General features: G+C 39.1%; 1 protein-coding gene across 3 annotated transcripts in view; it reads left to right on the forward strand.

Annotated features, from left to right (window-relative positions):
- Positions 1–23,701, forward strand: part of PNPLA4 (patatin like domain 4, phospholipase and triacylglycerol lipase) — a 69,631-nt gene that overhangs the window by 819 nt on the left and 45,111 nt on the right. The window contains exons 2-4 of one of the 3 annotated variants that reach the window (XM_021006220.2): positions 7,638–7,789; positions 14,847–14,941; positions 15,119–15,254. In XM_021006220.2, coding sequence (XP_020861879.1) covers positions 7,638–7,789; positions 14,847–14,941; positions 15,119–15,254 — 383 coding nt within the window. Of the gene's footprint in view, positions 1–7,604; positions 7,790–14,846; positions 14,942–15,118; positions 15,255–23,701 lie in introns of all 3 variants that reach the window. The other 2 variants (XM_021006216.2, XM_021006221.2) reach the window with 2 other exon arrangements.

Genomic DNA, 23,701 nt, shown 5'->3' on the forward strand with positions numbered 1-23,701 from the left:
ACCCGCGCTTTTTTGCTATAAAATGAGACCAAAGAATCCACCCGGCGCGCCAGTCCCTCTAGGTGACTGAGTCGCCCGAGTACTCGTAAGTTCAATAAACCTCTTGCTATTTGCATCCGGAGTTGTGTTCGCGTTGATCCTGGGAGGGTTTCTCAAGGTCGGAGGACTACCCGAACATTGGGGTCTTTCATTTGGGGGCTCGTCCGGGATCTGAGATTCCCACCCAAGGACCGCCGAACCACCGACGGGAGGTAAGCTGGCCAGCGATCGCTCTATGTTCTCTCTGTGTCTGACTCCGAAAACTCTGACTGTCTATTCGGTGTGCGCGCATTTTTGGTTTCAGTTTATTCCGGGTTAATCGATCTAAGATCGAGGCGTGAGTAGCGGACAGACGTGTTCGGGGGCTCACCGCCCGGCAATCCTGGGAGACGTCCCAGGATCAGGGGAGGACCAGGGACGCCTGGTGGATCCCACGGCAAGGGATAATTCTCTTCTGATCTCACAGTTGCACTGTCTTGAGAGACATACCCTACCTTCTGACTCTTTTTCCTGTCTTTTTAATATACGTCTACGCCGCCATATAATTTTTTTCCTTTTTATTTCAATAATAATCATTATCTGGGTCGTAATTCCACTCTTCGGGACCCCCAGAATGGGACAGGGTGAGTCGACCCCTCTCTCTCTTACACTAGATCACTGGAAAGACGTGAAGACAAGGGCTCACAATCTTTCCGTGGAGATAAGAAAGGGAAAGTGGCAAACCTTCTGTTCCTCCGAGTGGCCCACGTTCGAAGTGGGATGGCCACCGGAGGGGACTTTTAATCCTTCTATTATTTCTGCAGTCAAAAGGATTGTCTTCCAGGAGACTGTTGGACCTGGTGAAAGGGTCTAGAAAGAAGAAAGATTTTTTTATTGGGTCAATTGTATTAGTTATGTTGCTGGAAGGGCAATTTCTTTTATAATCTGGAATGTTAAATTAATTGTGTCTTCAAAAAAAAAAAAGGGAGTCAATTTGGCTGTTGGGGCATTTTATATGATCCTGTTTTGTAACATTTCCTTTTAAATATTGTAATTCAAGGAAGTATAAGATTTTCAAATTTTGTCTCTATTGAAAGGGAATTTTCAGTTGAAATTGTTTTGTTATAATTTATAAAATTTGTGAGATTGTTAACTAAGTTTTGGGGTTATTGTTTTAATATCAAAACCTAAGATTGTTAATTGATTACTTGTGTGTGAAAAGGAGGGGCACATGGCAATTCCCCTTATTTTGTAAACTTGCCAGGATCCCTGGAAACTATGGGGGGGGAGGAAAGGTCATCTGCCCTGAAAAAAAAAAAAGTGCAGCTTCCATATGTTTGTTTGACATGTGGCATGGTAAGGAAATTTTCTTAACTGAATGGGTTGTAAATTCAATAGAGCGGGAGGGTGTCAAAGTGTCCATTGAAATTATAGACCAAGATATCTGTGTTTCTTTTACCATTAACATGACATAGCATAGTCTATGTCCATAAGATACCGAGATAAGAAAAGTCCCATTGTTCTGGAGAGTGTTTGGTCCCAGACATCTTGGGCTCAGTGATAACAAACAGAAAGAATGTTGGTCAGTTCTAACTGGTCCTGGAAAGGGGTGTTTTTGGTTCACTTGAAAAAAAAAAAAGAATTAGTTCAGGTTTTTGGCCCTTATTGGGGTTCAATTGATTATACTCACCTCAAGATGTTCCCATTGTTTAAAGGAATTATGAGAGCAGTAGTATTTTTCTGTGATCAGTCTCTTACTATTACCAATGTGAGATTAAATTCTTATTATCCAGGATTTGTGATTTTATGGGACAGACATTTACTATTGTTTTGAGCTTTGATTACCAGGGTACTTGTCTGAGTTGTCATAAAGCCAATAGTAGAATGGCATGTGCTGCAGGCTGAGAAACTGATAAAGGTGGAAGTCTGTGCCTGGGAAGACTTTTGAGGACAACCTTGGACACAGCCTAGATAGATCTTCCTGACTCTATTTCCCAATTGTGCTATTTCCTTTCTGACACGGGAAATCCCCACCTGATTAATCCCAGGCCCTGCTTTTAACATCCAGTGACTATGCGATTACCTATCAGATATGACTCATGCCTGGAATCAAATGGAGCTAAGGAAGTTCTTTCCTTCTGATATGATATATGACCCTGTCCCTCTGGAACATCCCTGTGTTACCGTAATAGGATGCAAGTACATTCATGGCCACATAATAATAATATAGGGATAACATCCCCCTAAGGAGGAAATGTTTAACACAATAATAGGACAAAGTGTAATGTGATAGATGTCTAATTAAATAGGATAGCAAATTTTGAGAAAAGCAATAGGATTAGACTGATATGATTGGCTTCCAAGATGTATCTATCATAGCAATCCAAGCTTTAAGCATGTTTAGGTAGGAAGATCACAGTTTTGGATTTTTACACTAAGCCAGAGAAGCAGAGCTCCCTTTTTGAACTGCCTATGAATTAAACCGATTGTACATGAGCAAGGAACTTAATATTAGTTAATATAGGTAATACTGATTGTATTGATTTGTATGATTCCTGTCTAAGGTTTTCTTTGTTACCCTGATTACATGTAAATCTCTCTTTTCCAAACTAGTCTATTGTGAGCTCTCTGATTGGTTTAATCTGTACCTGACTTAATGTAATTATGCAATTTTGCAAATTATGAGTAAACTTTGTTGTATTGTTTGTTTGAACCTAGTCCTGTGTGACTGGGAAAACTGAACTATCTCTATGTGCCTTTAACTAAAGACTTATGAGGGATTCTGGAATACTTAGGAATTTAGTTTCCTTAATACTACTCTGGAATTTGTGTTATTTAAGAACTTTTGCACCAATTTAGTGAGGTTTTATGAACAAGAGTAGAAATGCATGCAAGCTTTTTAGGGCTCATTTTGGAAATGTTCCTTAGGCAATGTGACATCTTAGGGTACTATAGAACTGGGACTTGTGTTCTGTGTGTGTTCCTATATGAGTTAAGTTCTTTACAATTAGGTCAGGGGTTTGTGAGAATGTTATTTTGTTATTTGGGTAATATCATACTTGTTTAAAGTTGTGTTACAATTAATAATGTTAAAAGGGAAATGGCTTGTGGTTTATCTTCTCCATGTCATCAGAGAAACATGGCATGACTGAAACATTTAAGATCCTATATGCACTGTGTTAAAATGGATTCTTTCATATATCTATGTATGCATTGGGGCCTGTGGATTAATGTAAGGTATGCATATTGTTGTTTGCTCTTGTTTACTATTTAGTGGGGGGTTGGCAGTATGGGTCCGGCTCTTACGGCAGTCCTCTTCCTTGGATGATTCCTTTGCCAAAAACTAAAAGGGGGAGTAGGAACTCAGGGCAGATGGCACTAATTCTTCCTTAACCAAGTTCTGCAGGGACTCCAGAAAGAAAACACAGAGGCCACTACTGATCATACTTCTCTTGTGTTTGTTTGGTCCATGTTTACTAAATATTCTTGCCAGATTCCTTTCTTCTAGGGTCGGAGCCATCAACTTCCAGATGACTGTATACCAACCCAAGGTCTCTAGTCCACTGAACCTGGCATCAGCCAGGTTTTGAAGTTTGACCCCTCGAACGGGACCCAGAGAGGCAGGGACAGCTCTACGCCCCTTGCCAGCAGGAAGCAGTTTCAGAAGCAGAGACCTCCGCCCCTTTTCACCAAAAGAATTTGGTTCCTATTTGTTTGAGGGGGGATGATGGGGGCGGGGCCCAAACCAAGATCTTCGCTCTTTGCCTCAAAGGGAATCTGACTCACAGGCCCCAGACCCTCATCTCCCTTTGAAAGCCTTAGCCTTACCTTTTAATCTTATTCAGATCTGGCTCCCTTTGTCTATAGGCCCCAGAAAGGCCTTCCTTTATCTCCTTTTGAAAGTCCTAGCCCCACCTTGATTTTGTGCGATGCCTTTCAAACTTCTGCCTTCCTGTTCCCTCCATTATCTATTCCCACTGTCTATTCAATCTCCCTTGACCCCCCTGCATTTCCCTATTCTCCACTACCCCTCCCTGTTTCACATGCCCCCACCTACTTGCCCATCCCCCTTTTCCTTGGTTCTCCTTCCCTTTTCCTCTGGCTCCTAGTAGGACCCCTCAGGCAGATCCTCCTCACCCCTCGATTATGAGACTGCTCTGAGCCATCCATAGCATTGTCAACTCCACCTGGCCTGACCTAGGACCTAGCTGCTGGCTGTGTATGGATGCACAACCCCCATACTATGTGGGAGTGGCAGTTAATGGTTCTGTTCCCATAGCCCAGACTCGGAAAATTGTCGGTGGGAACAACCTAAGTTGACCCTGGGGGATGTCCAAGGAAAAGGTACCTGTCTTACCTCATCCACCACATCCCTGAAAACTTCTCCTTACTCTCCTGTCTGTAATAGTACTGTGGTTGTTCCCCAATCCTCCTCCTCTTTTTATTCAGGGCCATCCGGCACTTGGTGGGCCTGTCTGGATGGGATCACACAGTGTGTCTCCACTGCAGTGTTCCTAAAAGAATCTGAGCCTCTATGTATATTAGTCTCATTATCCCCAGGGTCTCCCTTCTTCAGGGCCTGGAGGGTTGGGAGTACTTCAGTCATGAGGGCAGTGTGTCCTACTGAAGCAAGCGAGCCGTTCCCCTCCTCATCCCTATCCTCAGTGGGGTTGGGGTTAGTGGGATCAACTGCTGTGGGTACCGCTGCCCTAGTCCGAGGAGAGGCCAGTTACCAGGAACTTAGTGCTCAGGTCGATGCAGACCTCAGTCAGTCATCTGGAGCACTCTACATCCCAACTGGAGAGACAGGTCAACTCCTTGGCAGAGATGGTTCTGCAGAACCAGAGGGGTTTAGGCTTATTGTTTCTCAGGCAAGGTGGCCTTTGTGCCGCCCTAGGGGAGGCCTGCTGTTTCTATGCCAATAACTCAGGTGTAGTTCAGGAGAGCCTTTCCCTGGCACGGAAAAATATTGCAGACAGGCAGAGGGAACGAGAAGGGAACGAAAATTGGTACCACAGCCTGTTTTGGACTTCCCCATGGTTAACCATTCTTATTTCTGCCTTAGCCGGGTCTTTGCTCCTCCTTACTATAGCCCTAATTCTTGGTCCTTGTCTAGTTAATCGGCTCCTTGACTTTGTTAGATCCTGTATTAATTTAGTTAAGTTACTGTTGGTTAAAGGTCCCCGTTATCAGACCCTGGTGTCTGCCTTCTTTGCACCCTATAATGAGGCAGCCCCAACCACGTCAAGGGTTTGACGTGGTACACAAAAGAAGTGGGGAATGTAATGCAGAACATTATTTTACCATTTGGGTAGTAGAACCCTTTAGGCCATGGAAAACTCCAAATTCCTTAGCAAGACCCTTATCTGGCTGCTCAGGCCACAGCCCTCAGATCATATCTCTGGAAGCCTCCATTGTGAGAAAGTTTGCAGAGCATTATCATATCTACACAGAGGGAGAAGGGTGTCCTTGACCAGCCCCCCCCAAAAAAACCTCTTCCTCTTGCCAGACTTCAAAGATCCATCCCCCTCCCTGTCCTGTATACTCCCTATATAAACCCTAGCTCAACCCCTGATGGGGGCTGCTTGATTTGGATGTGAATATCCCTGGCAGCCGCGCGCTAATAGCTAATAAAGTCCACAATTTAAAATTAGCTTGGGTCGTCAACTCGCCTATAGGGATGAGAGTGGCCCCAGGAGACTCAAGGAAAGGTTAGATAAGAGGCAGTTAGAGCACCAAAAGAATTTAAGTTGGTACGAGGGATGGTTCAACCGTTCCCCCTGGCTTACTACTTTACTGTCTGCCCTTGCTGGTCCCCTGCTACTCCTCCTTCTGTTACTCACCCTCGGGCCTTGTGTCATCAATAAGTTAGTGCAATTCATCAATGATAGGGTTAGTGCAGTAAGGATTCTGGTTCTCAGGCACAAGTACCAGACCCTAGACAACGAGGATAACCTTTAATTCTGCTCTATGATTAGAGCTACCCTCAAAGAAAATGGGGGAATGAAGGAGGCAGAAATCATGAGGCAGAAATCATTCCGTGGAGTATGGAAACTACCCGGAGGGCCCAAGGTTTAGGGACAGGTGCAGCCAGGCACAGTAAAAGGTCAGAGCAAGAAAAACAAGGAAGATTTGGAGTGCCAAACAGAATATCTGTGGTCATGCACCTGAGTCCCACCCCGGACTTATGCAAACAATTCCAGAAATAGCTGAGCTCATAACAGTTTCTAGGGTGCCCCTCAGCAGTTTCTAGAACCCTCTCGTGACCGGAGTTTTTTTCAAACTAACCAATGATCTTGCTCCTCGCTTCTGTACCCGCGCTTTTTTTGCTATAAAATGAGACCAAGAGAATCCACCCGGCGCGCCAGTCCCTCTAGGTGACTGAGTCGCCCGAGTACTCGTAAGTTCAATAAACCTCTTGCTATTTGCATCCGGAGTTGTGTTCGCGTTGATCCTGGGAGGGTTTCTCAAGGTCGGAGGACTACCCGAACATTGGGGTCTTTCACTATGTAATGAAGTGAGATCCATTACGAAGAAGATGACTCCAATTTTTAAAATTTGTTTCTGTGGCAGCCCTCTGGTGAATCCATTTTCCTCTCCAGGGCAATGAATGAGGCCTCTGTTGGGTCTTACAGGAATGGAGCTCTTGGGGCCACATTGGTCCCATTGTGCTGCTCCCCACCCCATTAATGAGGCCTATTCAGTTTCCTAAGAAAGCAGACCAGGGAAAGCTTTTGAGGGGAGAGAAAGGCTGTATATCAAGGGCAAAGGTTCTGTACACTAAGGCTAGAGAGGTTTTTAAAGTGACCTGTTCAAAGTATACTTTCTTAAGGCAGGAGAATTTCTAGGTATGGTGGACAGATTAATTTAGTCTTTAGTGGTCTGTCAAATGATGACTTCATCCTAAGGGTCTTAAGGGAATATTTTTGACAGTGAAATGTTGATAATTAGATGTGAAAACAAAAGGTTAGATAGAATTGGATTTTTTTTGTGTGTGTGAAAGTTGTGTGATCTGTGTCTTGATTTTAAAATATATGAGGCTCAGTAAATTATTGGGTAATTGTGGCAGCATTTTATTTTGAATTCTGATGATGAGTTAGGAAAAACCCCCAAAGGTAATTAATATATTTACGTTCAGTGTGTATGTGTAAAGGTATAATCACTTTAGGTATAACCACTGTTAATTTTACACTACTTAATTTTTAATAAAAGTGTTGCAAAGGCTTCCAATTCTTTTAAAGGTCAGGAAAACACGAAATATTGTGTCTGAGATGGTGAAAGTGTTTGTTTAAAAAAAATAAAAAATGGAAGGAAAGAGGTGGGCACAGTCTACTAAACACATATTGAGTTAAGCGTAGTTGCTTTTTTTTTTGTTAAAGATAATTCAGATACTGAGGTAGAATGAGTTGAAGCCCCTATATTTGGAAAACTGGATTATATTTCAAAAAATGTTTTGGTGAAAATATTTCTGATTTCAAATTTATATGAACAATAAACCATTAAACCATTAAAAACAACATAAAGGATACCTGTGTTTGCGGTATCTTGGAGAACTTTTTTTCTGACTTTAGTGTCTCATTTTGTAGCAAGAATGAAGCATATCAACCTGTCCTTTGCAGCTTGTGGATTTCTGGGAATATACCACTTGGGGGCAGCATCTGCACTTTGCAAACATGGCAAACAATTACTAAAAGTTGTAAAGGCCTTTGCTGGAGCTTCTGCAGGATCTTTGGTTGCAACTGTTCTGTTAACTGCACCAGGAAAAATAGAGGTAATTAAGTAGTAACTAAAATATGTGCCTCATGGAGAAATTAGGACAAAATATCAAGACTTAATTTTAGTTCACCAAAATGTTAGATTTGAAAAATAGGCTTGGTAGAGAAATAAAAAAAAATATTAAAAGCCTAAAATTGAGTCATTTGGAATCTGTGCCTTTCCCTTTCCCCTATACGCTACTTTATTTTTTTAAGATGATTACATTAGGAAGAAGCTGAGCGGAAAGAAATATTTTATTCTAGTTTAATTATTTGTTCTTGGATCCCAACTCTGCTTTTTTCTCAAAGGGACTTTCTTTTATAAGCATACATATAGATACATAGATGTTTTTAAAAGCTTAATAAATTGAGCAACCTCTATATGTCTTTTGTCTTCAGAAAAAAAAAATTCCACTTTCAAATATGAAGACAAAATTCCTGACTTTGGACCCAATGATAGAGAGTCAAATAATCTTGTACTGGACGCAGCCTAAATATTTTCAGTTCAATTCTGTTGTCTGATTTATAGATCTGATTCCCTAGGTTCTTGTTACTGTTTTTCTTTCATCCTCCTCTCCCCTTTCCCCTGTCCCCTATGTAAAGAAAATTGTCTTTGTCACCTGTCTTCTTCGTAGGGTTATTTTCACCACTATTTAGCCAAATGTTATTGCATTTATCTGGTTGTAACTAATATCCTAAAATGTAAAAAGATGGTATTATATTTTAAGATAGACAATGAATAGGAATTCAGTTTTCCATTCAAATCAATGAAGATTAGAAAAAAAAATTAAGTGTGTTCTCTTGAGCATTGTGCTATCATAGATACCTGGGTAACATACAAACTCTAGATTAGATAATGGCTTTACATGTCTTAAACCTTTACATAAATACCGATTACAAAGCCTATCTCTTACTTAAAGGAGCTTATTTGGTAGGAAACGTTGGAAGCTAGCATTTTAAAGCCATTATATCCTTTGCCCCAAAACATATCCTGTCTTCCCCATAATATTGGATAGTTATGAAAAATAAAACTGGAAATTGTAACAGCACAGCAAAAGAGCTTATGTGAATAATGTAGCAGAGACAGAAGGTCTCAAGTACCAGGAACTTCCCCTTCCATTTTGTTTCTGCTGTATTGTAGAGATAATCCAAATTAGTTGGAGATGCTACTGTTAGACTATTAGCAGCATGATACAATGGAAGCAGTGCTAGATTTGGAACTAAGGGATATAGATTTGAATTCCAGCTCTGCCACCTGTATGACCTTGGAAAAATGATTTAACCTATCAGGGCCTCTGTGTCCTCATCAGTTGAATGAGAGGTTGGACTAGTTGACCCTTGAGATCCCTTTTAACTTCTAAATCTATGATCCTATGACAATTTTGAATACTCTTGAACAGCATTTCTCAGATGGGTTGGTTAGGATTTTACTTCTGTATCACACAGCAAGGTAAATATGTAAAGACCCTCGAGAGCAGTCTGCCTACTGTCATCTTTTGTATTCTTCACTGTAACTACTAGAATACTAAGTACCTACATATACTTTTTTTTTTTCTTCGTGGGGCAAAGGGAAGAAGGGAAGGGAACCTGTGATTTCATTTTTGTAGAGAAGTGCTTGTGAGAAAACTCCTTTTATCCAAGTAGATCATTAGTTATTCTGTAACTTAAAATCTTAAAATAGTGCCTTGAGAGCTTGAGTCACTTGGCCAATATATGCCAGAGAAGAGATTTGAATCTAGGTCTTTATGACTCCCAGGCCAGCTCAGTAGCCACTATGTCAAGCTGCCTGAATGAATAAGCGTTTACTCTATGCAAACCACTGTACTAAGCAATGGGGATACAAATAAAAAAAATAAGATAGTTCCTGCTTTCAAGGAGCTCACATTCTTTTTTTTATTATAAATTTATTCATTTTTAGTTTTCAACATTCACTTCCACAAGTTTTTGAGTTCCAAATTTTCACCCCATCTCCCCCTCCCCCCACCCCAAGATGACATGCATTCAGAATACCCCTTCCCCTAGTCTGTCTTCTCTGCTATCTCTCCCCTCTTCTCTTATCCCCTTCCCCTTCTATTTTCCTGTAGGGCAGGATAGACTTCTGTATCCCATTTCCTGTATTTCTTATTTCCCAGTAGTGTGTGAAAACACTTTTTTTAAACATATGTTTTTAAAACTTTAGGTTTCAAATTTTCTCTCTTCCTCCCTCCCTACCCACCCTCACTGAAAAGGCAAGCAACTCAATATAGGCTGTACATGTGCAGTTATGCAAAACCCTTCCATAGTAGACATGTTGTGAAAAACTAACTCTATTTCCTTTAATCCTATCCTGCCCTCCCATTTATTCTGTTCTTTCTTTTGACCCTGTCCCTCCTCAGAAGTATTTACTTCTGATTACCCCTTTCCCAATCTGCCCTCCTCTCTATCATCCCCCTGCTCTCTTGTCCCCTTCTCCCCCTATTTTCCTGTAGGGTAAGACAGATTTCCATACCCAATTGAATGTGTATGTTATTCCCTCCTTAAGCCAAATCCTATGAGAATAAGATTCACTCATTCCCTCTCACCTTTCCCCATTTTCCCTCTACTCTAAGAGACTTTGCTTTGCTGTTTTTTTTGTGAGATAATTTACCCCATTCTACCTCTCCCTTTCTTCTTCCTCCCTCATCTCTTAATTTTATTCTCCAGATATGACCCCTTAATCTTCAACTCACCCTGTGCCCTCTATCTATCTATCTATACATACATATAATTTTTTTCCTCCAACTACCCTAATACTGACAAAGGTCTCATGAGTTACAAATATCATCTTTCCATGCAGGAATGTAAACAGTTCAATCTTAATAAGTCTCTTATGATTTCTCTTTCCTGTTTACCTCTTCATGTTCCACTTGAGTCCTGTATTTGAAAGTCAAATTTTCTATTCAGCTCTGGTCTTTTCATCAACAATGCTTGAAAGTCCTCTATTTCACTGAATGACCATTTTTTCCCCTGAAGGATTATACTCAGTTTTGCTGGGTAGGTGATTCTTGGTTGTAATCCTATCTCCTTTGCCCTCTGGAATATTATATTCCATGCCCTGTGGTCCTTTAATGTAGAAGCTGCTAAATCTTGTGTTATCCTGATTGTGTTTCCACAGTACTTGAATTGTTTCCTTCTGGCAGCTTGTAATATTTTCTCCTTGACCTGGGAACTCTGGAATTTGGCTATATTCCTAGGAGTTTTCCTTTGGGGATCTCTTTCAGGAGGAGATCGTGGATTCTTTCAATTTCTATTTTGCCCTCTGGTTCTAATATATCAGGGCAGTTTTCCTTGATAATTTCTTGAAAGATGATGTCTAGGCTCTTTTTTTGATCATGGCTTTCAGATAGTCCAATAATTTTTAAATTCTCTCTCCTGGATCTATTTTCCAGGTCAGTTGTTTTTCCAATGAGATATTTCACATTGTTTTCTAATTTTTCATTCTTTTGGATTTGTTTTACAGTGTCTTGATTTCTCATAAAGTCACTAGCTTCCAATTGCTCTATTCTAATTTTTAAGGAAGCATTTTCTTCAGTAATCTTTTGGACTTCCTTTTCCATTTGGCCAATTTTTCTTTTTAGGGTTTTTCTCCTCATTGGCTTTTTGGACCTCTTTTGCCATTTGGGTTAGGCTATTTTTTAAGGTGTTATTTTCTTCAGTATTTTTTTGGGTCTCCTTTAGCAAGCTGTTGACTTGTTTTTCATGATTTTCTTGCATCACTCTCATTTCTTTCCCAGTTTTTCCTCTACTTCCCTTACTTGCTTCTCAAAATCCCTTTTGAGCTCTTCCAAGGCCTGGGACTGATTCATATTTTTCTTGGAGGCTTTGGATGTAGGAGCTTTGACTTTGTTGTCTTCTTCTGGTTGTATATTTTGATCTTCTTTGTCACCAAAGGAAGATAATATAGTCTGACTCTTTTTGTTCTGCTTGCTCATGATCCCAGCCAATTACTTGAGTTTTAAACTCTTTGTTAAGGTAAGAGTCTGCTTCCAATGTGGAGAATGTACTGTCCCAAGCTTCAGGGGTTTTGCTGTTTTTCAGAGATACTTGTAGGGACCTGTAAATTTTCAGTTCTTCCAAGCTGGTATGATAAAGGGCAAGGTGTTCACTCCTTTCCTGGTCTGTGACCACAAATGTTCCTTTCTGTCCTGTAACTGTGAGGAGGGGTTCCTCTCCACAGCCACTCCAAGCTCTACCACACCAGCGTTCCTCAGCACCCCAGCACCTCCACCCAGAACTGACCCAGATCCAAACATGGGCAAAGCAAGAGATTCCTGCCTCTGCACTGGCAAAGAGATCCCTGCAATCCCTCTCTGATCAGCCACCTGATTCCCCCTCAGTCTGTGGGCCGAAAGCTCGGGAAGGAGGTTCCCCCGCCATGGCCACACTCTTGGGGAATGGAACTGAGACCCCGCCTTCCTCTCTCAGCACCTCAGAAACAGACTTTTCCCACTGACCTTCTAAGTTGTCTTTAGCATTAGTGGGTTGAGGAGTCTGGAATCCACCACACCTGCCCAAGATTCAGTCCTCTGAGGCCTGCTCCAGGTTTGCTGTGGTCTGCACGCCCTGGTGCGTTGTGCTCCATTCCCAGCCCAGTTCAATACACCTTTCTGATCAACCATCCAGTTTGTCTTGGGCTGGAAATTTGTTTAGAGCCATTTTTTAGGAGTATTTGGAGGGGTTGGGGGAGAGCTCAAGCAAGTCACTGCTTTCACTCTGCAGTCTTGGCTCTGCCCAAGGAGCTTACATTCTAGTGGGAGAGAAAACACATGAAAGATTTCAGTGATAAAACAGATATTAATGCTTCTGTAATGTTATTTCCCCTGATAAAATCATATTATTTTTGATGTTGAACTGTTTGACAGTGGCAAGGACTTTGGTGGCAAAAATCTTTCTTTTCTGGGTCTTCAGTAACTGACTGTAGCACTTGTAGGAATGCTTGTCAGACTGCATCTGCACAGAAGTTTGGGTTTTGGGTCTTTAGCTGGTAGTGAAGGTAGAGATCGTAGTGGTTTGACTTGCCTAGCACATGCTGCCTACTGTTTCTCACTCAGGGTGCCTGCTGCTTAAGCTAGGTTGTGAGTAGCAGTTGTTTGCCAAGTTGGTGAGGATTGCTGGCCCCTTCTCCGAAAAAACTGCTTACCCAAATGACTGTGAGGACTGTGCTGGAAGCAAGAATGGTGGTCTGACTCCCAGGACTCCCAGGGTTCTTGTGCTTATCTGTCTATTGATGGCAGTTGACCAGTGGTTGTAGCTGGTGGTGGTGAAGAAGATGGGCCTCTTTTCTACCGTGACCTCTCTCCTACCTGACTCTACTTATAACTGTGGCTTCTGTTTTCTTTGGTTTACCACTGGGGCCATTTTGACTCACGTAGTGACTCGGTACTTGCCATTGGTAAAGGTTTTATAACATCTAAGCTTCCTGATAGACAGGTAGTCATTAATTCTCCCTTCCTCTTCCTCCTACATCTTAAGTAACTAGAAGGAGCATGGTGTATAGAGTCAGAGGACCTGGGTTCCACTCCTGGCTCTAATGCTTATTAGCTTTATGACCTTCAGCAAGTCACTTATCCTTTTGGGCCTTACTTTCTTCATCTATCAAATGGGGAGTTTGGATTAGATAGCCGTTGAGCTCCCTTCCAGCTCTAGAGATCTGTGAACCTCGGATCTCTCCTAATTATTATAGTCAAATTAATTGTTTTCGACAACTACCCTACAACTGACCTGTAACTACCATCATACTCTGACATTTTAATGTTAATTTGTGAATGTAGAGATACTTCCTTCTTTCCTCTGATTTGTCATACAAAATAAAAAACTTGCTCATATGCTACATCACAGTAATAGTGTCCTGTTCACATCATAAGGAATTTATACATGGATTTTAAAAATGAAATATTTTATCTAAAACTGGCATTATTGTAGCATCCCTGTTGACTGGTTAGTTTCATCAAATAGCAAGGACATTCAGAATTCATTAGAGCAACTAGTTATACTGACTTTTTTTTTCTTTTTGCAGTCACCTAACACTGAATTAACTAATGTCATTGACTGTCTTATAAAGTTCAGGATAATTATGTAGGGGCATTGTGGTCTGCCTGGGGTAACTTGTACACAATATTCCTTGTTCCCATCTTCATGACTTTTCACAGGGTGTCCCTTGTGCCTGCAATGCACTTTCTTCTGAAGTCAGTGTCAGAGATTCCCTTCATTTTTTCAAAGCTCAATTAAAATGCTGCCTGTTATATAAGAAACTTTTCTACTTTACTGTTTGCTAGTCCTGGTCCATCTGCCACCCTCCAAAAATTTTTATTTGGTCTTTATTTCGTATTTAATTTTCTAGGTAAAGGACCTTTTTTTTTTTTAAATAGATCAGTAAGCTCTTTGAAGGCCTAGTGGGCAATTTTGTTTTAACTTTGTATATCTAGAACCCAGCCTAGTGCTTGGCCCATAGATAGTAAGTGCTTAGTAAGTGTTTAATGAATTGCATTAGAATCCCACCTCTGTTGTTTTCTACCTGTGTCACCTTGCATAAGTTGTTTAGCCTCCTTAGGACAGAGTTTCCTAATTTGTAAAATGAAGGGATTGGGCTCTGTAGATGACTTTTGAGGTCTCTTCCAAGTCTAGATCTGTGAGCCTGTGAACTTAGAGTAGCTTTCATGATTTCTGTCTTCTTGTATTATATTTAGAACTACTTTCTCCTCCTTATTTACGGAGAGATACCTTTATCGAGTTGGCTTTGAAATATTTATTGCATAAAAAAATCCCACTTAAAGGATTGGTATTCATCTCATTAGCTATATTATGCTTCCATAATTCCTTGTCAGATCAGTTTCCAACTGATATATACACACCCAAATATTTTCATTGCTGTGAAAAATTAATGAATTTACATTTTATACATGTATAATTGAGCCAGAAGCAGCTGACACCAGTTATCTTTTAATTGCAGGGCAAATTAAGTCCTTGATATATTTAATACTTGGTTGACAAACACTTTCTCCAAAATGATGTGTGGTTAAGATTTTGTTTAATTCTAGTGAATATCTTATTTTTCAGGAATGTAATGAATTTACATACAAATTTGCTGAAGAAATTAGAAAGCAGTACTTGGGTGCCATAACACCAGGTTATGATTTTATGGCACATTTAAGGTACTTATTTATATTTCCTATGTATTGTGTCTTATGTAAAACTAAGAGTATATGAAGACAAAGTATTGAATACTGTCTGTACAAACTATAGCATTCTCAGCACTCTCTCTTTTTAAAATATTTACAAGGTGTTCAATAATTAAAGGTGAATAATGCTTATCGTTTTCTCTTCTTTAGAGGAGGTATGGAGACCATTCTTCCTTCTAACGCTCATGAGATAGCAGAGAATCGACTTCATGTATCTATCACTAACACAAAAACCAGAGAAAATTACTTAGTTTCACATTTTTCCTCCAGGGAAGACCTCATTAAGGTAAGGAAGTTGCATGTCACCCTGTAAGAAATATGCTTTTTTAATTTTGATCACTTTGTAGAGATTAAAGACAGAAAATTTTTTAAAATTCTGGATGACCTTTTATACTTCCTATACTTATTATAGGCTTCCCCTATAAGAAATGTTTCCTCAAACCTGTATAATTTCCTTATTTATTTATTTTTTATCATTTTCAGCTTCATTTTTATTCTGTGAAACTGTTCACTGATTCTGTTGAGCAAGCTTGAAAATTAGTAGCATGAGAATTAAATATGCATGGGAAATTCTCTGAGTAGCCAATTTACAATTAACAATATGCTTCCTAAGATAATGGGTTAAGGAAGATGACTGTAAATGGAAAACAAGCAAACTCCATCTTTTAGTGTCTTAGGTAACCTCAGTATTTTTTGCAGCAGCTATATATTCTATGATAGAAAACTTCATTTATTTGGGCTAAGTGAAGGGGATGCCATTCTGATACGGTGAAAAGTCCAAATTTCAGAATTATTCTTCAAATGTAATTTTACTACCATAAAATAGTTGGTTGACTGTAGGGTAATGAATTCTTTGGCCATGGAAACTCATGCAACAAAGAAAACTAAAATATGCTTACTTCTTAGTTCTCTTTCACTTCCACAGTGACACTGATGGGTTAGAGAGTCTGTGCCACTTGAGGAGAGCGAGCAAGCAGCAGGCTTGTTGATAATACAGTGGTGGTATAGACCTAGCTCCTTTGACTCAATATCCTATGCTTTTTCTAGTGTACGAGGAAGAATGAAGAGGTAGGCAGCAGTGACTACTTGTCTTTTAGGAAAGTTTATCTATTACCTTCAACAATGGCAAGCCCTGAGTCACTAGATGAGTCAAAATGGCTCCAATGGCAAACCAAAGAAAACAGAAACCACAATTATAGGTAAGAGTCAAGTAGAGGAGAGGTCACTGTAAAAAAGGAGCGCACCTTCCTAATCACCACCAGCAACCATTGCTGACCATTTGTCATCAATAGACAAATAGAAAAAAGAGCCCTGGGAGTGGCAACATTCCTCAGACCAATAGTCTTGCTTCTAGACAGCCCTTACAGCCATCGACTAAGGAAGCAACTCCTGTGTAGAAGGAGCCAGCCATCAGAAGAGAGAAGGAAATTATGGCCAAGTAGAATTGTGGCTCACAGGCTTTCTTTAAAGTTAAAAAAAAGAGTTGGCAGAATTAGTTTCAGCCTTTACCCAGAGGCAACAAAAAAGATCAGTTTATAGTTGTGGAAAGACAATATGAAGATAATTGTAACTTATTTACCAACATCTGTTGTGAAGAATGAAGAGGTAGAGGAATTCTGTTAAGAACTTGACAAGGTTCTCCAAATTAGATAACTATAACATGAAGTGTGCAGAAAGGTGGGGGAAAATGTTTAAAAAAAAAAGCTTTTAGACACTGAGGAGCATCACCTATATATAGTGAATGCTTTCTTCATTCATATTTATTTTTATATAAATGTGTATATTATTTATATATAATGAATGCTATATATGTATATAAATATACACATACAAAAGAGAGTTGGAAGGTGTTAAATAAGCATGATTAATATTTTACATCACCACAAAATGTGAATTTGAACATATTCTAACAGAATTAAACAGCTTGTTACACTTATGGTAATCCTATCAGAATAACTGTGGACAGGCTATCTACTAGGGGGAGTGAGGCCAAAATTAACCTCAAAATAAAAAGAAGTAATAGAAAGAAGAACTACAATAGCTTCAATATGATCTATATAAATAAGCTTCTAAGGCTAAAAGTAGGAAATTTTAAAAGCCAAGGATATTTATTGTCATTTCTTTCTAAAGTTTAACCAATATGAAACAAATACTACAAGGAGGGAGTCCAAAAGAGCCCAAAATGTGTGGTAGCCAGGAGATACTTGATCTTACCAAGTAGATGGTATCTAAGGACAACAAAGATTTAAAATACAAAATAATCTGTAAACATTACAGAGGAAAATTGGACAGATTACAAGTAGTATTGCCTTTTAAAGCAGCAGAGTAGTCTAGAGAAAGCTTTGATGCATGCAACAGGGCTAAATAACAAATAGAATGTAATTTTTGAAAAATGACAGTGTTTCTTCAGTAATCTGTTTTCATCAGCAGCAACAGAGGAAGCATTGTATTTGAGTCCCCTGTTATCCCAGCTCCCAGTGTGCTATTCAAAGAAATAGAAATGCCACTAGAAAGATTAAAATGGGGAAGAGTGGCTGGACATACTAAGAAAATCTATGCTGCAAAAGACACAGTCTTGAAACTATTGAGGTGATCACATTAAAAGACATGTGTAAATATGTCTATATAAATATACATATGTCTAAAGGAAAAAAAGATAACATAATCATGAGAACATAAGTAACTACCATCTCCTGCTTTTTTCATTTTTATAACATCTTTACTAGAATTATCTACATGCATATTGAAGGTATCTTTGATGAAGATATGAGCAGGGAACATGTAGTCTTTAACAAATGATTCTCTGTAACCAACCATATCTCTAAAGTCACACATTTGACTAAAATGTCCTTAGAGTACAAGAACCTGCTGTTTATTATTGGTTACAGAAAGTAAGCAATCAAAAAAACCTTTGGTCTACTAAAGCAAAATTCAGCCTTAAGGGGTCTCTTCTAGCAATGAATCTCTCAATTATATGCTAAGCATAGAAAAGATTCCTTTATAATTCAGTCACCTAGATAACTTTGTTCTACAACCCTCTGATTATTGAGGTCAAGCAAGACAAAACAAAAAATGTATGCTTTCCTAAAGCAATTTGTCATTGTCATGGAGAATATCTTTCATAGGAACCAAGTGGAAAAGAGTTCCTTGTGGATGATAGTGTTCCTGTTGGTAGCTTACATTGTAATTTCATCAATTCCCAGAATATTACTGAGCCTCCTCCATGAGATTAATGATTACTAAAAACATATCATATATTGGCAATTTCAAAAACATATGAAAAAAGAATTCCTCAACTGATAAGTGGTCAAAGAATCAGTTCTCAAAAGAATTGCAAACTACTGATGAACATATGAAAGCATGTTTCAAATCACTGTAAATACCAATCAGTCCTGAGGTTTGACCTTGTTGTTCAGTCATGTCTAACTCTTTGTGACTCCATGGACCATGCTGTCCATGAGGTTTTCTTGGCAAAGATGCTGGAGTGCTTTGCCATTTCCTTCTCCGGTGGATTAAGGCAAGCAAAGGTTAAGTGACTTGCCCAGGGTCACACAGCTAATAGGTGTCTGAAGCGGAATTTGAACGCAGAACTTCCTGACTCCAGGCCTAGTGCTCTATCCACTGAGCCACCTATCTGTCTCTTTGAGACTACAAGCCAACAAATTGGCAAAGATTACACAAGATCTCACTGGTGGTCAGTATTGGAAAGGTTGTATAAAGATGGCACATGCTCTATTGGCACTGTGAATTGATCAAACAATTTGGAATTATGAGAAGAAAATGACTAAAATGTCCATATTTTTAATCCAGAGATTTCACTGCTAAGGTGTATTCCTCAAGAAGTTCAGACATAAAAAGAAAAGCCTCATATATATATATCTAAATATTTATAGCAGCACTTTTTATAGTAGCAAAGAACTGGAAACAAACTGGATGACCTTTAATTGGGGAATGTCTAAACAAATTGTGGTATATGAATTTAATGGTTTAGAAAACAGTGCAGTGATTTTAACTATCTCAAGCTGTTTTCCGGTATATATTTTCAACATTTTTTTTTCTTGTGATGCTTTGTGTTTACAAATGTTGGACAAGTAAAATCCCTAAGGAATCAAAATTATGGGTGAGCCAAACAACAATGGAAAGATGGTTTAGTTGCAAGAGACAGATAGGTTGCACAGTGGTTAGAGCACTGGGCCTTGAGTTAGGAAGACCTAAATTCAAATCCTGCCTCAGACATTCACAAGCTGTGTGACCATGGGCAAATCACTTAACCTCTGTTTGCCTCAGTTTCCTTGTCAATGGAATGGGAATAATAATAACGCCTACCTGCCACAATTATTGTGAGGAACAAATGCTATAATATTTGTAAAGTGTCTAGCACAGTGCCTTGGCATGTAATACCTATTATTATTAGGGAGAAGCATGCAGGCTGCAAAATATTTTCAATAATGACTTATACTAATATGGCAAAAAAGGCAATGAGGAAATTAGATTATGATTAGAAAAAGAAGTCATCTCATCATTTGGTGATCAGCTCCATTGAAGCTTATGAAATATTTTTTTAAAAAAAATTAGAGGAAAACCATTGGTACATGGGAAGGATCAACTGTGGACAATGTGTGGAGGGCCATGGACAAGAATTCTACAGGATGGGGGAAAGAAGAAAACGTATTTTTTTATCTGCCATAATAAATTTACCTGCATTGATGAAATCATGATTTTTCTTTCCTTCCTTTCCTCCTTCCTTCCTTCCCTGTTTTTCTTTCTTTCTTTCTTTCTTTCTTTCTTTCTTTCTTTCTTTCTTTCTTTCTTTCTTTCTTTCTTTCTTTCTTTCTTTCTATTGAACAATAGGCAAGAAAGGGAAGCAAAGTGGTTTAATTTATAGAAAGAACATTGGACTGAGAGGATACCAACTTTCTAGTACTAATTCTGTTATTCACTTGTGTGATTTTGGGCAAGTCACTTAAATTCTGTGACCTCAATTTTTATAATTGAAAAATGAGGATTATTATTATTATTTATGATTCCTTTCACTTAAAAAAAAAAGGGATCTTTGGATCTCATAAAGAATTTGTACCAGCCTAGTGAAGCATTGCTGAATAGAATTCCTTTGGGACTTATTAGCATGGTAATAATTTTTATGTAAATGAATATTTCTAAAGTACTTGAAAACAACACTTCTAATATTATTTATACCATTAATTTCCCTAGCAAATTGTTTCCTTTATAGTACAAAGGTGTGTTTAAGCTCATCCCAGGCCCAGAGTATTACAGCTTTTGAATATGGAATCTCCAAATACATTAACAGTTTGCCAACCAATTAATGAGCAATATACATATAAATACATGTACATCTCTAGCTTTATAACCTGTAAAAACTAACTATGGTATTGGTTTGTCATTAACCATAAATTATACCTAAATCATAGAACTGAAAAGAGCCTTAGAGATCATGTAGTCCAACTAGCCTCAGTTTCTTCATCAGTAAAATGATCTTTAGTGGTCTTAGAAAGTCTTAATATTCCAAAAAGAATAATATTTGTATGTATTTTTGTCATAGTTGGACATTTGTTTTGGTATTCCATCATCAATCATCATTGCTATTACCACACCTGACATTTATGTGGTGTTCTAATGTTTCAAAAGCTTTTTTACATGCATCATTTAATTTTACCCATATACCAACATTGTGAGAGAAGAATAGTAAGTATTATGCCCATTTTACTGATATGGAAACTGAAATTGAAATATATTGGGTGTTAAAGGCAGGATTTGAATCCAAGTTTCTCCTGACTCCAAATTCAGCACTCTTACCCTTGTACCATGTTGTCTTTGTAACATGCCATTTTCTTAGTAGTCCTGATGACCACTTAAGCCTCTCCTGCTGCTTGCATGATTACCCTCCCAATCATTGAGCCATTAAATTCCCCTGGTTTCCTATTTTCCTGTGCTTTTTTGGAACCTTCATTCCATTGCTAACAAATTCCCCTTTGTCTGGATCACCTCTTATAGAACAAGTCCTATAAGGTCACATTGGCTTTCTGCTGAGTTCTCTGCCTCTCCCCCATGCTGTGTGGTCCACGGTCCTCTCAACTCTCCCCTCAGTGCCCCTGCTCTGATTCCCATCATAAGTAATCAGTCTTTTCTCCTTAAAATTTGTGCCGTTCAAGTGTATGACCTGATTGGGACCTCGCAGATGTAGAGTGCAGTGCTTTTACTTTACACATGAGGATAACTTAGATTGATGATGGCAAAGGGAACTGCCCATGATCACCCACAGGAAATGGTAGAAGTTGGGACTGAAATCTAGAGGGGGTGATATGTGGTTCGAATCTAGTTGTCTTTCCACTGTACCACACTGTCTCCTCTCCTGCCATCCTGCATCTTCAAAGACTTCAAGAAACACTTGTTTATGGTTCACTGAATTCCTTAAATTCTGTGGTCTCCATTTTATATCTTAGACCTTACCATCACTCAAAATTGTTTTACATACAAGATTCTGAACTCTGAAATTCTTGTCCCTGATTACAGTTGCTTATCCTTTCACTTTCCTGCTTTACTTTTTCTTCCACATCCTCCTCAGTTCTTCCAGTCTATCAACTGTCCTTATTCTAATTTCTCTTTCTTCTGATTTTGACCCTATGGTCAGTTATTTTAATCCTTCTCTTCCATCTTTGAACCCTTTACACTTAATGGCATTCCTAACTTACTTTTTACTTTAGATAGCACCTATTTTTTACTTCTCTCCTTCCCTACTCTTGAAGGGTCGTGTGCTGCTTTAGGAAGTCATGAAATTATTCTTACTTGGCTCACTGCAAATTCATTTATCTGAGCCTTCACTGCTCTACAGTAGTCTTTTTTCTAATCTATTGACTGTCCATTTTAGACATTCTGCAGGTGTCTGAGGGCATAGAGATAAGAATTGTTCTTCCTGGCACCAAGGGAACAGACCAGTATGGGCAGAAGTTACAAAAAAAATTAAATTTAGGCTTATTATAAGGGAAAAAAACTTACTAACAATCAGAGCTGGCTAAAAGTGGAATAGATAGGGCAGCAAGATGGCACTGGGATGGGATAGAACAACGGCCCTGGCTTCAGGAGGACCTGAGTTCAAATATAGCCTCAGACACATGACACTCACTAGCTGTGTGACCCTGGGCAAGTCACTTAACCCCATTGCCTAGCCAAAAATAACTAACTAAATAAATAAAAGTGAAATAGACTGCCTCAGCAGGCAACTGATTTCACTTCACTGGTGCTCCTTAGGTATACACTGAGGAACCACTTTTCAGGTATGTTGTAGAAGGGATTCTCTTTTAACCATCATTTGGTCTACATGGCCACTGAGATTCCTTCCAGCTCTGAATTTTTGTGATTCAGAATCTCTCCAAAAGCTCTTCAAAGTCCTGTCTTCTGTCTTAAGGCTCCTAATTTCATAAACCTACCTTTACTCTTAGCAGATGACCTCTCTTTCCATTTGTTGCAATTGAGGCCATTTAATATGAACTTGCTCCATTTTATTACTCTAAATCTCTCAATGACCTTTCCCATCATCTGCCTTCCAGGCTGAGGAAGAGATTGACCTCTTCTTTAGCAAAATGTATCCCTCCACTTATACTCTCAGTGCCTTCCTCTCACATCCCCATAAACTTACTCACTCATGATCCCCATGTGATCTCTAATATCTCTTTACTCCTCAACCTGATAATATACTGAGATTTCTCTGTCCTAAACATTTTCCCTGAAGTAAGCTATCATTTAAATCTCTCTCTTTCTCTCTCTCTCTCTCTCTCTCTCTCTCTCTCTCTCTCTCTCTCACACACACACACACACACACACACACACACACACACACACACACGCACCACATATCTAGAAAGTGTTATCTCTGTTTATACCCTTTTCCTCAAATACTCACTCCTTAATCCCTTGAAATCTGGCTTCCATCTGCACTATTCTACTGAAGTAGCTCTCTCCAGAGTCATGAATGAAGAATCTTTATTGCTAGATCCAGTTACCTCTTTTTCTTTCCTTATCCTTCCTGACTTTTCTGTTACATTTACTCCTATTTACCACTCCTATTCTCCTTGATTATCTTCATTTTTGGCTTCTATGACATTGCCTTCTCATATTTCTCCTAACTCTGTAACCATCCATTCTAGGTCTCTGTCTGTTCCTCATCTTCCTTCTTAAACATAATACTTCGGAAGATTCTGTTCTTATTTCTCCTTTATAGCTGCCCCTACTTTGTGAGTTCATTCATCCCTACAGCCTCAATTATCCCCACCCCCACTCCTTTTACAGGAGATTCCCCAGTCTATTTTTACAACTCTTAATTTTCCATATCCCTGCTCCCATATCTCCAGTTGTATGATAGCTATTGCCTCCTGGGTGTTCTGCTGGAACTCAGTATGTCAAAAACTGAATTCATCTTATCCATGAAACCTGTCTCTCCTCCTAACTCTTTTTTATCAATGATGCCACATTTTTAGATTTATTCTTGGAATCAATCATATTTGACACTTCTTTCCCTTTCCTTCCCCCCACCCCAACAGCCAATTACAGACAATTCTCACTTTACATAAATTCACGTTATGCAAATTTGACTTTACATAAAGAATTCTGAAAGAAATCCAACTGAGGATTCTGAATGAGAATCTGATTGAGCTTCTAGCTGCGAAGATTTTAGAAGAGAGGGAAGCTTTAGAACCCAAGGTTGAAACAAAAAGGTTC

The sequence above is a fragment of the Phascolarctos cinereus genome, unplaced genomic scaffold, assembly GCF_003287225.1.
Source record: "Phascolarctos cinereus isolate Bilbo 61053 unplaced genomic scaffold, phaCin_HiC Scaffold_726;HRSCAF=1367, whole genome shotgun sequence".
Taxonomy (NCBI): Eukaryota; Metazoa; Chordata; class Mammalia; order Diprotodontia; family Phascolarctidae; genus Phascolarctos; species Phascolarctos cinereus.